The sequence below is a fragment of the Macaca fascicularis genome, chromosome 16, assembly GCF_037993035.2.
Source record: "Macaca fascicularis isolate 582-1 chromosome 16, T2T-MFA8v1.1".
Taxonomy (NCBI): domain Eukaryota; kingdom Metazoa; phylum Chordata; class Mammalia; order Primates; family Cercopithecidae; genus Macaca; species Macaca fascicularis.
In genome coordinates, this window is record NC_088390.1 from 60,316,670 (window position 1) to 60,328,950 (window position 12,281).

The 12,281-nt window shown below is 40.6% G+C and overlaps 1 protein-coding gene across 19 annotated transcripts in view; it reads right to left on the minus strand.

Annotated features, from left to right (window-relative positions):
* The window catches only part of FBXL20 (F-box and leucine rich repeat protein 20), a 172,991-nt gene that overhangs the window by 44,053 nt on the left and 116,657 nt on the right, over window positions 1–12,281 (minus strand). For 16 of the 19 annotated variants that reach the window (XM_074019489.1, XM_074019488.1, XM_065531467.2 and 13 more), the window contains 2 exons: window positions 3,563–3,658; window positions 484–610 (listed from right to left, as the gene is read on the minus strand). In XM_074019489.1, coding sequence (XP_073875590.1) covers window positions 484–610; window positions 3,563–3,582 — 147 coding nt within the window. In that variant the 5' untranslated portion in view covers window positions 3,583–3,658. The remainder of the gene's footprint in view (window positions 1–483; window positions 611–3,562; window positions 3,659–12,281) is intronic. The other 3 variants (XM_074019482.1, XM_074019484.1, XM_065531468.2) reach the window with 1 other exon arrangement.

Here is a 12,281-nt window from a genome sequence, read left to right on the forward strand (position 1 = left end):
ATTTTTAATGACAAAATATGTTGGATTTGTAATGTGACTGGCAGGAAACAAGCATCAATATTATAAAATGCAGGCTGCTGTACACTTGGCATATTTAAGAAACACTGGTGGTTAAAAAAACAAGTGGAAATTGCCTTCTTTGCCTATCTAGTTCAAAGTATCAGGCAGTGACAACATGCCAAGTTTTCTTCTCAGCACAAATTAAACTGCACGAAACTCTTCTTGACCATGGTGTATCTTTAATATAATCTTATCTTTCCACCTTATCTCCCTCCTCCTCAAGTCTATTTTTGGTTGGATGTTAATTCTTCTCATTCTTTTGTCCTAAGGAAAACACTTTAATCTTTGGTAAGCATTTGTCTTTGGTCAATAATACACACAACTAACCTTTCCCTCCAGACAAACATTTTGGGGCTGCCTATAAAGAACTCATGATTCGTTCATGATTCTTCTGAATTTCACGAGCCCTACATAGAGTATTACCTGTGTGCAGCCTTTTAAGAATAAGGCCTTGAGACCCCCACAGCCCCTCACTAGTGCTTGAATGCCATCCTTGGTTACTTGGTCACACCAGGAAATGTTCAACTGCTCCAACAGTGGACATCCCTCACTAAGGATAAAACAAAATAAGAGAAACATATCACTAAATCCAATTCCAAAAACACCAACGTCTCAATTTACTGGCTGTTTAGTAAAGGAATGGAAACATTCCCATTTTTTTCCCACAAGAAAAAATATATTTACCTAAGGTATATTTAGAAAAAAAGCTGATTTATCAATGTGGTATTCACATGGGATTATATCATTAGCAGGATCATCTAAAATCCAGCTTAACCAACAAACACAAAGCATTATAATGTTTTTCAGATTTATATTCCTTTTGTACTTATCACATATCTCAAAGCTCTCTAGACAGAAAATGGAAATTAAGTGATTTATTCTAGCTTACAGAGTAATTAATAAAGAGCTCAGATTCAAAACTAGATTCTCCATCGAGCAATGCTATTACCGGTTGAGTATCCCTTATCTTAAATGCTTGGTACCAGAAGTGTTTCAGATGTCTAATTTTGCAGTATTTGCATTATACTTACATAGTTGAATATCCCATATCTGAAAACCTGAAGTGCCCCAATGACCATTTCTTTTGAGGGTCACATCGATACTCAAAAAGTTTGGGATTTTGAAGCACTTCAGATTTTCTTTCTTTTTTTTTTTTTTTTAAAGACAGGGTCTCGCTCTGTCACCCAGGCTGGAGTGCAGTGGCGCCATCTGGGGTCACTACATCTGTGACCTCCATGGCTCAAGTGATCCTCCCACCTCAGTCCCTCAAGTAGCACCCAGCTGCATTTTGGATTTTTGAAATAGGGATATTCAACTCACAGTACCAAAGTAGTAATGAAGGCTTTTAAACTTTTATTTTAAAAAATTACAAAGGCCCTGTGTATTTCCTTGAGATGTTTCTAGGCCAGGCGCAGTGGCTCACGCTTGTAATCCCAGCACTTTGGGAGGCCAAGGTGGGCGAATCACGAGGTCAGGAAATCGAGACCATCCTGGCTAACATGGTGAAACCCCGTCTCTACTAAAAATACGAAAAAAAAAAATTAGCCAGGCGTGGTGGCAGGCGCCTGTAGTCCCAGCTACTTGGGAGGCTGAGGAGGAGAATGGCGTGAACCCGGGACATGGAGTTTGCAGTGAGCCGAAATCGCGCCAGTGCACTCCAGCCTGGGCAACAGAGCGAGACTCCATCTCAAAAAAAAAAAAAAAAAAAAAAAAGAGATGTTTCTAGAGTACTGCTTTTGTAAGCTGAATTTAGGATATCTTATGTCCAATCTCTGCCTTCAAACTACTAGTTTCATCGTTGATTCCATCTACTCTTAACAGTTTAGCTTCATATTTGGATTATGGATGAATTCCAAGTTTTCTATAATATTCTTCAGAAAACACTCCATAAATTGTTCGAAATATTCCTGCCTGCCGAAAAGACCCAGAAGATAAAGCCATGATATCCCAGTTCAAGTTCATTCTCCAATATTAATAGTTTAACTTCAGGAAGGTGACTTTAGGAAGCCTGTCTGAACCTCTCTTAGTCTAAGATTAGCTCCATACCTCTATGTTTTCCCAAAACTGACGTACTCATTCCTATCATAGCATTTATTCCACAGTAACAGTTGACTGTGAGCAACTTAAGGGCAGCAATATCTTACTCAGTTACATCTCATGGTTGTATTACAGTACCTGGCAGTCAACAACTTTCTAGATTTTCTTAGCTGTAAAATGCCCATCCACTCTACTTCACAAAGCTTTTAAATAAATAAGATCATTTATGTGAAAATATTTTATAAATGATAAAAGTTGTTATATTATCAAGTTTATTAGCCTACACAGCAAACCGTCTTAGGTACATGTGTTCAATATTCACAAAGAAGGTCTAAAAGGAGCCACATTTTAGATTATTTATACTCAACTAAATTTGTATTTCTTTTTTCTTGAGATGAGGTCTCGTTCTGTTGCCCAGCCTAGAGTGCAGTGGCACAATTATAGCTCACTGCAGTCTCAACCTGCCGGGCTCAAACGATCCTCCCGTCACAGTCCCCTGAGCAGCTGGGACTACAGGGCTATGCCACCACGCCTGGCGAATTTTCTTATTTTTTTAGTAGAGACAGGGTTTCCCTATGTTGCACAGGCTGGTCTAGAACTCCTGAGCTCAAGTGATCCTCCTACCCTGGGCTCCCAAACAGCTGGGATTACAGGTGTGAGCCACCATGCCCAGGGCCTCAGGGACCCTTTTTAAAGCACTTTATATACCTCAGGTTGAGCCACATGCAGCTGTCATTCTTATAACATGAAAACTGTCAAATACTAGCAAAACTTTATATGGTGTCGCCTAATACCTCGTTAAACCTTAAAATGTTATGAGGTGAGAAGAAAAAGCTCAGAAAGGTTATGTTTGCTTAAAGTACCTGGTTAATAATCTGGCTCCAGATACCTGTTTTAAGCACTAAGCTATAATAACACGTGCCCTTTCTTTTTTTGTTTTTTTTGAGATGGAGTCTCACTCTGTCACCAGACTGGAGTGCAATGGCGCGATCTAAGCTTACTGCAACCTCTGCCTCCCTAGTAGCTGGGACTACAGGTGCATGCCACCACACCCAGCTAATGTTTATATTTTTAGTAGAGACGGGGTTTCACCATGTTGGCCAGGATGGTTTCAATCTCTTGACCTCGTGATCTGCCCACCTTGGCCTCCCAAAGTGCTGGGATTATAGGCATGAGCCTCTGCGCCCGGCCTTATTTTCTTTTTGAAAATAAGACTTCATAAAAATCTAATTGTTTATGTATAAACTGTACTACCCTGTTCAGAAATCCTAGTAACCTCTAGTCATTTCACTTTAGTATGTCCCATAACTGTAATCAGGGCAAGTGGTAAAACAAAATATCTATTCTGAACTACAAAATATATCCATAAAACAGAGTTGCCTTCAATTCCAACTTTATATCAGTTATTTTTTTAAAGTATGTATTTTTTTCTGATTACTGGACATGCTTATTATAAGAAATTTACCTCAGAGCTTTTAGAGACATGTTTGTTATTGATGTACAGGAAGCCAAGTCAAGGTGCCTGAGTTTGGAACAGAACTTGCTAAGGCTAGTACATGTACTGAAAAATGGAAAAAGGAGAAAATAATGAATAAACAAGACAAGTACACATCCTTGGTATATCAGACACTGTTCTCATTAAACATATGTGTATATATAAGAACTGTAAAATTTTCATACCCCTAAAAAAGCAGTTACATATCCTAAGACCCTTCACATTGAGGAAGAGACAGATACCACTCACAAAGAAAAAAGGTTGTGCTGTATATGAGAATTTGCATGAGGGGAAGATGGTGTTTGATTCATATTTTAAAATGTTAACAGCAATTGACAACATGATACTTCTGTGATTTCTAAGAGATCTATATGCATTTTGCAAATCCAGAAACACCAGAAGCTAATGGCTATCTACTAGCATATAGTCAAACATGAAGAAGAAAAGCTCTGCATGTTTTTTCACTTAAATCCCTACTCAAGACAACCTTTTGCATAACAGTAATGTAGGAAATGGATTTTTGCAAGGTATACAAAAGATGGATGATGGACTGATATTGGGCTGAAAAAAGTAAGTTTATGTATTAAAAACTTTTCTCTGGCGGTCAAGTTCTCATTTTAAATTTTAACAGATCATGAAAAACTTCAAATACAAACAAGAGTAAATAATACAGAGAACCCACATGTACCATCAGTAAACTTCAACATTTATAAATACTATTTTTCTTTTTGAGACAATCTTGCTCTGTTGCCCAGGCTGGAGAGCAGTGGCGCAATCTAGGCCCACTGCAACCTCCACCTCTGGGTTCAAGCGATTCTCATGCCTCAGCCTCCCAAGTAGCTGGGACCACAGACACACACCACCACACCCAGCTAATTTTTCATATTTTTAGTAGAGATGGGGTTTTGCCATATTAGCCAGGCTGGTCTCCAACTCTGGGCCTCAAGTGATCCACATGCCTCAGCCTCCCAAACTGCTGGGATTACAAGTGTGAGACACTGCGCCTGGCCCAACATTTATCAGTATTCTACTATTAAATATTTTTATTTCTTGGGAGGCTGAGGTGGGTGGATTGCCTGAGGTCAGGAGTTCTAGACCAGACTGACCAACATTGTGAAACCCCGTCTCTACTAAAAATACAAAATTAGCTGAGCGTGGTGGCACATGCCTGTAATCCCAGCTACTGGGAAGGCTGAGGCAAGAGAATGGCTTGAGCCCAGGAGGCGGAGGTTGCAGCGAGTCAAGATTGCACCATTGCACTCCAGCCTAGGCAACAAGAGCAAAACTCCGTCTCAAAAAAAAAAAAAAAAAATTTATGCCATCTCTTCTTCCCCCCTTTTTTATTCCAGGATTTTAAAGCCAATTCCAAACATATCATTTTACCTGTAAATATTTCAGTATCTATCTATATAGATTTTTTAAGACAGAGTCTTGTTCTTATCGCTCAGGCTGGAGTGCAATGGCACGATCTTGGCTCACTGCAACCTCCGCCTCCTGGGTTCAAGCAATTCTCCTGCCTCAGCATCCCAAGTAGCTGGGATTACAGGTACCTGTCACCATGCCCAGCTAATTTTTGTATTTTTAGTAGAGATGGGTTTTCGCCATGTTGGCCAGGCTGGTCTTGAACTCCTGACCTTGTGATCCATCTGCCTCGGCCTCCCAAAGTGCTGGAATTACAGGCATGAGCCACTGTGCCTGGCCTTGGTATCTATTTCTGATAGGTAAATACTTTAATTTCTTAATATCATCTAATGCTGAAATGTGTTGACTTTTCTCCAATTATATCATAAATGTTTTTGACAAGTTGATTCGTTCAAATTAGGATCTAAACAAGAATCACACATTCTCTTTGGCTGATATGTCTTCTAGGTCTTTGTGTGGGCCAATGTTTTCATTTCTTTTTTCTTTTTTTGTTACAGACAGGGTCTCACTCTGTCACCCTGGTAGGAGTTCAGTGGCACTACCATAACTCAATGTAACCTCCAACTCCTGGGCTCAAGCGATCTCCTACCTCAGCCTCCTGAATAGCAAGGACTACAGATACGTGCCATCACACTAATTAAAAATTTTTTTTGTAGAGACAGGGTCTAACTATGTTGCCCAGGCTGGTCTCAAACTTTTGGCCTCAAGTGAACCTCTTGCCTTGGCCTTCCAGAGTGCTGGGATTACAAGCATGAGCCACCACACCGGGCTTGTTTTCATTTCTTTTGAACAGAGTCTTAGGAATGTAATTGCTAGATCCTATGGCAAAGTTATGTTTGACTTTGAAGAAAACTGCCAAACTGTTTCCCAAATTGGCCATACCATTTTACATTCCCACCAGAAATTCATGAGGGTCCCAGTTTTTCCAAATCCTTGCCAATACTTGGCATTGTCTCTCTTTTTGAATACAGTTATCTTAGTGTGTATGGAGTGGAATTGCATTGTGGTTTTACTTTACAATTCTGTAATGAAAACCTTTTCTTTTTCTTTGCTTTTTTTTTTTTTTTTTTTGAGATGGACTCTCACTCTGTCACCTGGGCTGGAGTGCAGTGGCGTGATCTCAGCTCACTGCAACCTCTGCCTCCCACGTTCAAGCGATTCTTCTGCCTCAGTCTTCTGAGTAGCTGGGACTACAGGCGTGTACCACCACACTCAGCTAATTTTTTTTGTAGTTTTAGTAGAGACAGAGTTTCACTACGTTGGTCAGGCAGGTCTCAAAACTCCTGACCTCAAATGATCCGCCCGCCTTGGCCTCCCAAAGTGCTAGGACTGCACGAATGGTTAGCCACTGCACCCGGTGTAAATACTTTTTCTTATGCTTACTTGTCATTCATATGTCTTTGGTGAAATGTCTATCTAAGACTTCAGCCCATTTTTTTTTTGTTTAATTGTCTTCTCATTATTAATTCTAAGAGCTCTCTATATATTCTCGAGAGAAGCACTGTTATTAGATATATGACCTGCAAATACTTTCTCCCAGTCTGTGTCCTATCTTTTCATTTTCTTTCTTTTCTATCTTTTAAATTAGAGTTGGAGTCTCACCAGAAACACCAGTCAGGCTAGATTTGATCTTCTGGGCTTAAATGATCCTCCTGCCTCAGCCTCCCAAATAGTTGAGACTACGGGTGTAGGTCATGGTGCCTGGCCTTTTCCAATTTATTATTTTTATTTTGTTTTTTTCCTCAGACAATCAGGCAATGTGACCTTTTTTATTTTTTTAAGTTAATAGTATCTTCAGAAGCATATTTATTTATGTATTTATTTATTTATTTTTTTAGATGGAGTCTTGCTCTGTCGCCCAGGCTGGAGTGCAGTGGTACGATCTCGGCTCACTGCAACCTCCGCCTCCCAGATTCAAGTGATTCTCCTGCCTCAGCCTCTGGAGTAGCTGGGAGGCTCGTGCCACCATGCCTGGCTAATTTTTCGTATTTTTAGTAGAGACAGGGTTTCACTGTGTTAGTCAGGATGGTCTCAAACTTCTGACCTGGTGATCTGCCTGCCTCAGCCTCCCAAAGTGCTGGGATTATAGGCGTGAGCCACCATACCTGGCAGAAGCATAAAAGTTTTTAATTTTAATGAGGTACAATTTATAATTTTTTTCTTTTATAGCTTGTCTATGTGTGGGCTCCTTTCTAGGCACTTTATTTTAGTCCACTGACTGATACGTTTATGCTTATACCACCAGCACATTGTCCTGATGACCGTTCCTGTAATAATAACCCTTCAAATCAGGTAGTATAAGTCCCCAGACTTCACAGTCTATCAAAATTGATTTTGTTATTCTAGAACCTCTGAATTTGCACATGAATTTAGAACCAGCCTTTCAATTTCAACAAAAAAACCTATTGGGATTTTTTATTGGAACTGCACTGTATCTGTAGAACAATTTAAGGAAAACAAGTATCTTAACAGGCTCAGGCCCGTAATCTCAACACTTTGGGAGGCCGAGGCAGGCCGACTGCTTGAGTCCAGGCGTTTGAGACAACCTTGGGTAACATGGTGAAATTTTCTCTCTACCCAAAATAGAAAAATTAGCCGGGCATGGTGGCACATACCTGTAGTCCCAATTACTTGGGAGGCTGAGGTGGGAGCCCAGGAGATGGAGAGTGCAGTGAGCTGTGGTTGTGCCACCACTGCATTCCAGCCTGGATAACAGAGCAAGACCCTATCTCAAGAAACAAAAAAACCCCAAACCAAAACAATATTGAGTTTCTAAATGTATATGTATGGGGCCAGGAGTGGTGACTCATGCCTGTAATCCCAGCACTTTGGGAGGCCGAGGTAGGCGGATCAGTTGAGCACAGGAGTTCAAGACCAGCCTGGCCAACATGGTGAAACTCCGCCTCTACTAAAAATACAAACAAAAATTAGCCAGGCGTGGTGGCAAGCGCCTGTAATCCCAACTACTTGGGAAGCTGAGGCACGAGAATTACTTGAACCCAGGAGGCAGAGTTTGCAGTTAGCTGAGAATGTGCCACTGCACTCCAGCCTGGGCAACAGAGCGAGACTCAGTCTCAAAAAAAAAAAAAAAAAATTTGTATGTTTATTTCTCCATTTATTTATTTAAGTCTTCTTTTTAAAATTTTCTTTTCTCTAACTTTTGTTAGTGATCATTTTATAATTTTCAGCGTATATGACTTACACATTATTTTTATTACGTTCATCCTTATATATTTTATATTTTTGGGTATTACTATAAATGATATATCTTAAACTTCATTTTCCAACTGCTGATTGCTAGTATACAGAAATAGAATTGAGTTTTGCAAAGTAGTCATGTATCTCATTACTTTGCTAGAATTCAATGGATCTAGTAGCTTTGTAATAGATTCTATGGACTTTCCTATGAATCCAATTATACCATTATGTGAATGCCTTTTATAATCCTTCCTCTATTGCATTAGGCACAACATCCAGTACAATGTTGAACAGCTGTGGTAACACCTGATATCCTTGCCTTGTTCCTGCTGTTAGGGAATCTTTCATCTCAGGAAGTCTTTCATCATCAAATATGATGTTGTAAGAGGTTTTTTCACATATATACTCGATCAGGTTGAAGAAGTTACACTATCTTATTTGTCCATAAACTTTTTTTTGAGACAGGGCTTCAGTCTGTCACCTAGGCTGAAGTGCAGTGGCATGATCACAGTTCACCATACCCTTGACTTCCTCGACCCAAGAGATCCTCCCACCTTAGCCTCCTGAGTAGATGGGAACACAGGTGTGCGCCATCACGCTCAACTAATCTTTTATTTTTTGTAGAGATGGGGTCCCACTATGTTGCCCAAGCTGGTCTCAAACTCCTGGGTGCAAGCAACCCTCCTGCTTTAGCTTCCCAAAGTGTTGGGATTACAGGTATGAGCCAAAGAACTCAGCCTTTGTGTTCTTTCTTGACTAATCTAGACAAAGATTAATCAAGCTTATTCATTTTATTTTGAAGAATCAACTTTTACTTCATAAATTTTCTCCATTCTGTTCCCTTTTTTTTTTTTTTTTTTTGAGACACAGTCTCGCTCTGTCGCCGAGGCAGGAGTGCAGTGCCGATTTCGGCTCATTGCAAGCTCCGCCTCCTGGGTTCACGCCATTCTCCTGCCTCAGCCTCCGGAGTAGCTGGGACCACAGGCGCCCACCACCACGCCCGGCTAATTTTTTGTTTTAGTAGAGACGGGGCTTCACCATGTTAGCCAGGATGCTCTCCATCTCCTGACCTAGTGATCCACCCGCCTCAGCCTCCCAAAATGATGGGATTACAGGCACGAGCCACCGCGCCGGGCCACCTATTTTTTATTTCATGGATTTCCAGTATTATTTCCTTCCTTCCTTTGGATTTAATTTACTTTTTTCTACTTTTTTCTTCCTTTTTGGTAGGGAGGGAGGGAGGAGAGAGGAGAGACTCTTTTCTAGCTCTCTAAGCAGATTAGATCCTTGATTTTAAAACTTTTCTTTCTTTTTTGAGATGGAGTCTCACTCTGTCGCCCAAGTTAGAGTACAGTGGCACAATCTCAGCTTACTGCAACCTCTTGAACTGGGTTCAAGCAAGTCTCCTGCCTCAGTCTCCCAAGTATCTGGGACCACAGACAGGCACCACCACACCAGGCTAATTTTTTGTATTTTTAGTAGAGATGGGTTTTTGCTGTGTTGGCCAGGCTGTTCTTAAACTCCTGACCTCAAGTGATCTGCCTGCGTTGGCCTCCCAAAATACTGGGATTACAGGCATGAGGCATGAGGCACCGTGCCCGGCCAAACTTCTCCTTTCTAATATTAGCATTTGATGCTATACATTTTGCTCTAAGCGATACCTTAGGTGCATTCCACAAATTTAAAAAGTTACATATTCTCATTATCACTCAATGGAGCATATTTTCTAAATTTCTTTGTAAGTAATTCTTTGAACTATGGGTTATTCAGAAGCATGTCATTTAATTTTCTAATCTTCCAGGTATCTGTTATTAATTTCTACTTTAATTTTGTTGAGGCCACAGAACATACCCAATATGATTTTAATCCTTCCAAATGTATTACATTTTGTTTTATGGCCCATTATTTGGTTTGTCCTATTGAATATTCCAAATGTACTTGAAGAGAATGTTTATTCTGATGCTTTTTGGTGTAGCAATCTATAAATGTCAATTATATTAAGCTCATCATTGATAGTGTTGCTGAAGTCTTCAATAGCTTTACTGCTTTTTGGCATACTTGTTTTATAAGCCAGGGGTACTATTTAATACCTTTTTTCATCTAATCTTTTTCCTTAAATTTACTCCATCTGATATTAATGTCCATTCCAATTTTCCCAATTAGTATTTATAATAGTATATATTTTCCCATTCTTTTAATTTTTTTTTAATTTTTGCACATATTTGTACCTGTTATTTAAAATTTTTTATTTACTTACTTTTTGAAATGTGGTCTTGATAGGTGGCCCAGGCTTGAGTGCAGTAGCTATTAACCGGCATGATCACAGTGCAATGCAGTCTCTAACTCCTGGTCTCAAATGATCCCCCTGCTTCAGCCTACCAACTAGCTGGGATTACAGGTGCATACCACCATGCCTGGCTTGTAACTGTTATTTTTAAACTCCTTATTGCTTAGTTCTATTTCAGTCATTTCTGGGTTTATTTCTTTCCTTTCTTTCTTCTTTTTCAAGAGAGTTTCGCTTGTTGCCCAGGCTGGAGTGCAATGGCACCATTTTGGCTCACTGCAACCTCCACCTCTTCTGGGTCTATTTCTATTGACTGGCTTTTCTTCTGGTTTTGGGTCACATTTTCCCACTGCTTTGTTAGAATTTTTGATTGAGTGACAAATACTCCGTATGCCACACTGCTGGGTGTCTGGATTTTGATGTCTTCCTTTAAAGAGTGTTGAGCCGGCCGGGCGCGGTGGCTCAAGCCTGTAATCCCAGCACTTTGGGAGGCCGAGACGGGCGGATCACAAGGTCAGGAGATCGAGACCATCCTGGCTAACACGGTGAAACCCCGTCTCTACTAAAAAATACAAAAAACTAGCCGGGCGAGGTGGCGGGCGTCTGTAGTCCCAGCTACTCAGGAGGCTAAGGCAGGAGAATGGCATGAACCCGGGAGGCGGAGCTTGCTGTGAGCCGAGATCCGGCCACTGCACTCCAGCCTGGGTGACAGAGCGAGACTCTATCTCAAAAAAAAGAATTTAAAAAAAAAAAAAAAAGAGTGTTGAACCATGTTTTGGCAGGCAGTTAAGTTTGTTTTGGATCAATTTCTTTTTTTTTTTTTTTTTTGAGATGGAGTCTTGCTCAGTCGCTCAGGCTGGAGTGCAGTGGCATGATCTCAGCTCCTGGGTTTGAGCGATTCTTCTGCCTCAGCCTCCCAAGCAGCTGGGATTACAGTCACATGCTACCACGCCTGGCTAATTTTTGTACTTTTAGTAGAGATGAGGTTTCACCATGTTGGCCAGGCTGGTCTCGAACTCTTGACCTCAGGTGATCTGCCCACCTCGGCCTCCCAAAGTGCTGAAATTACAGGCATGAGCCATCGTGCCCAGTCTGATTCTTAAAATAAAATAAAACAAATAAATAAATAAATAAAAATATTTAATAGAGCAGGTCTAGTTTAGCCCTACTACCAAGGTGTAATCTTTCTGGAGTCTTTATTGAATGTCCCAGGTGTTCAATGAATTTTCTCCATTTTGGGTAGGTGGAACTTCATCCAACCTTATTAAGTCCTAGAAATTATTTGGCTTATAGTTTCCCAGTAATTGTTTTTTTCCTCACTAGATCTTCTTTGCCAACCTGTGTGGGGTCTCATCCTGTGCATGCAGAGTTTACTATTCAGCCAAATCTACATATGGCATTGTCTGAAAAATGCCTCAGTCACACAGTGAGGATAATCATATGGCTCACTTCATTTGTTTCTCAGTCTTGTGCTACATGTACAACATCCTAAACTGGTCTTCTAGGTTTTGTTTAGTTTTCTAGTTGTTTACAGCAGGAGGGCATTTATTATCACTGTGAGAAGCAGAAGTCTACTTGGATTTTTTTTTTTAAGACATAGGGTCTCACTATGTTGGCCAGGCTAGGCTCAAACTCCTGGTCTCAAGTAGTCCTCCTGCCTCAGCCTCCCAATGTGCTGGGATTACAGGTGAGAGCCACCACACCTAGCTGCTTCTTCATTATTTTTTGAGATAGGGTCTTGCTTTGTTGCCCAAGCTGGAGTGCAGTGACACATATCTCAGCTCA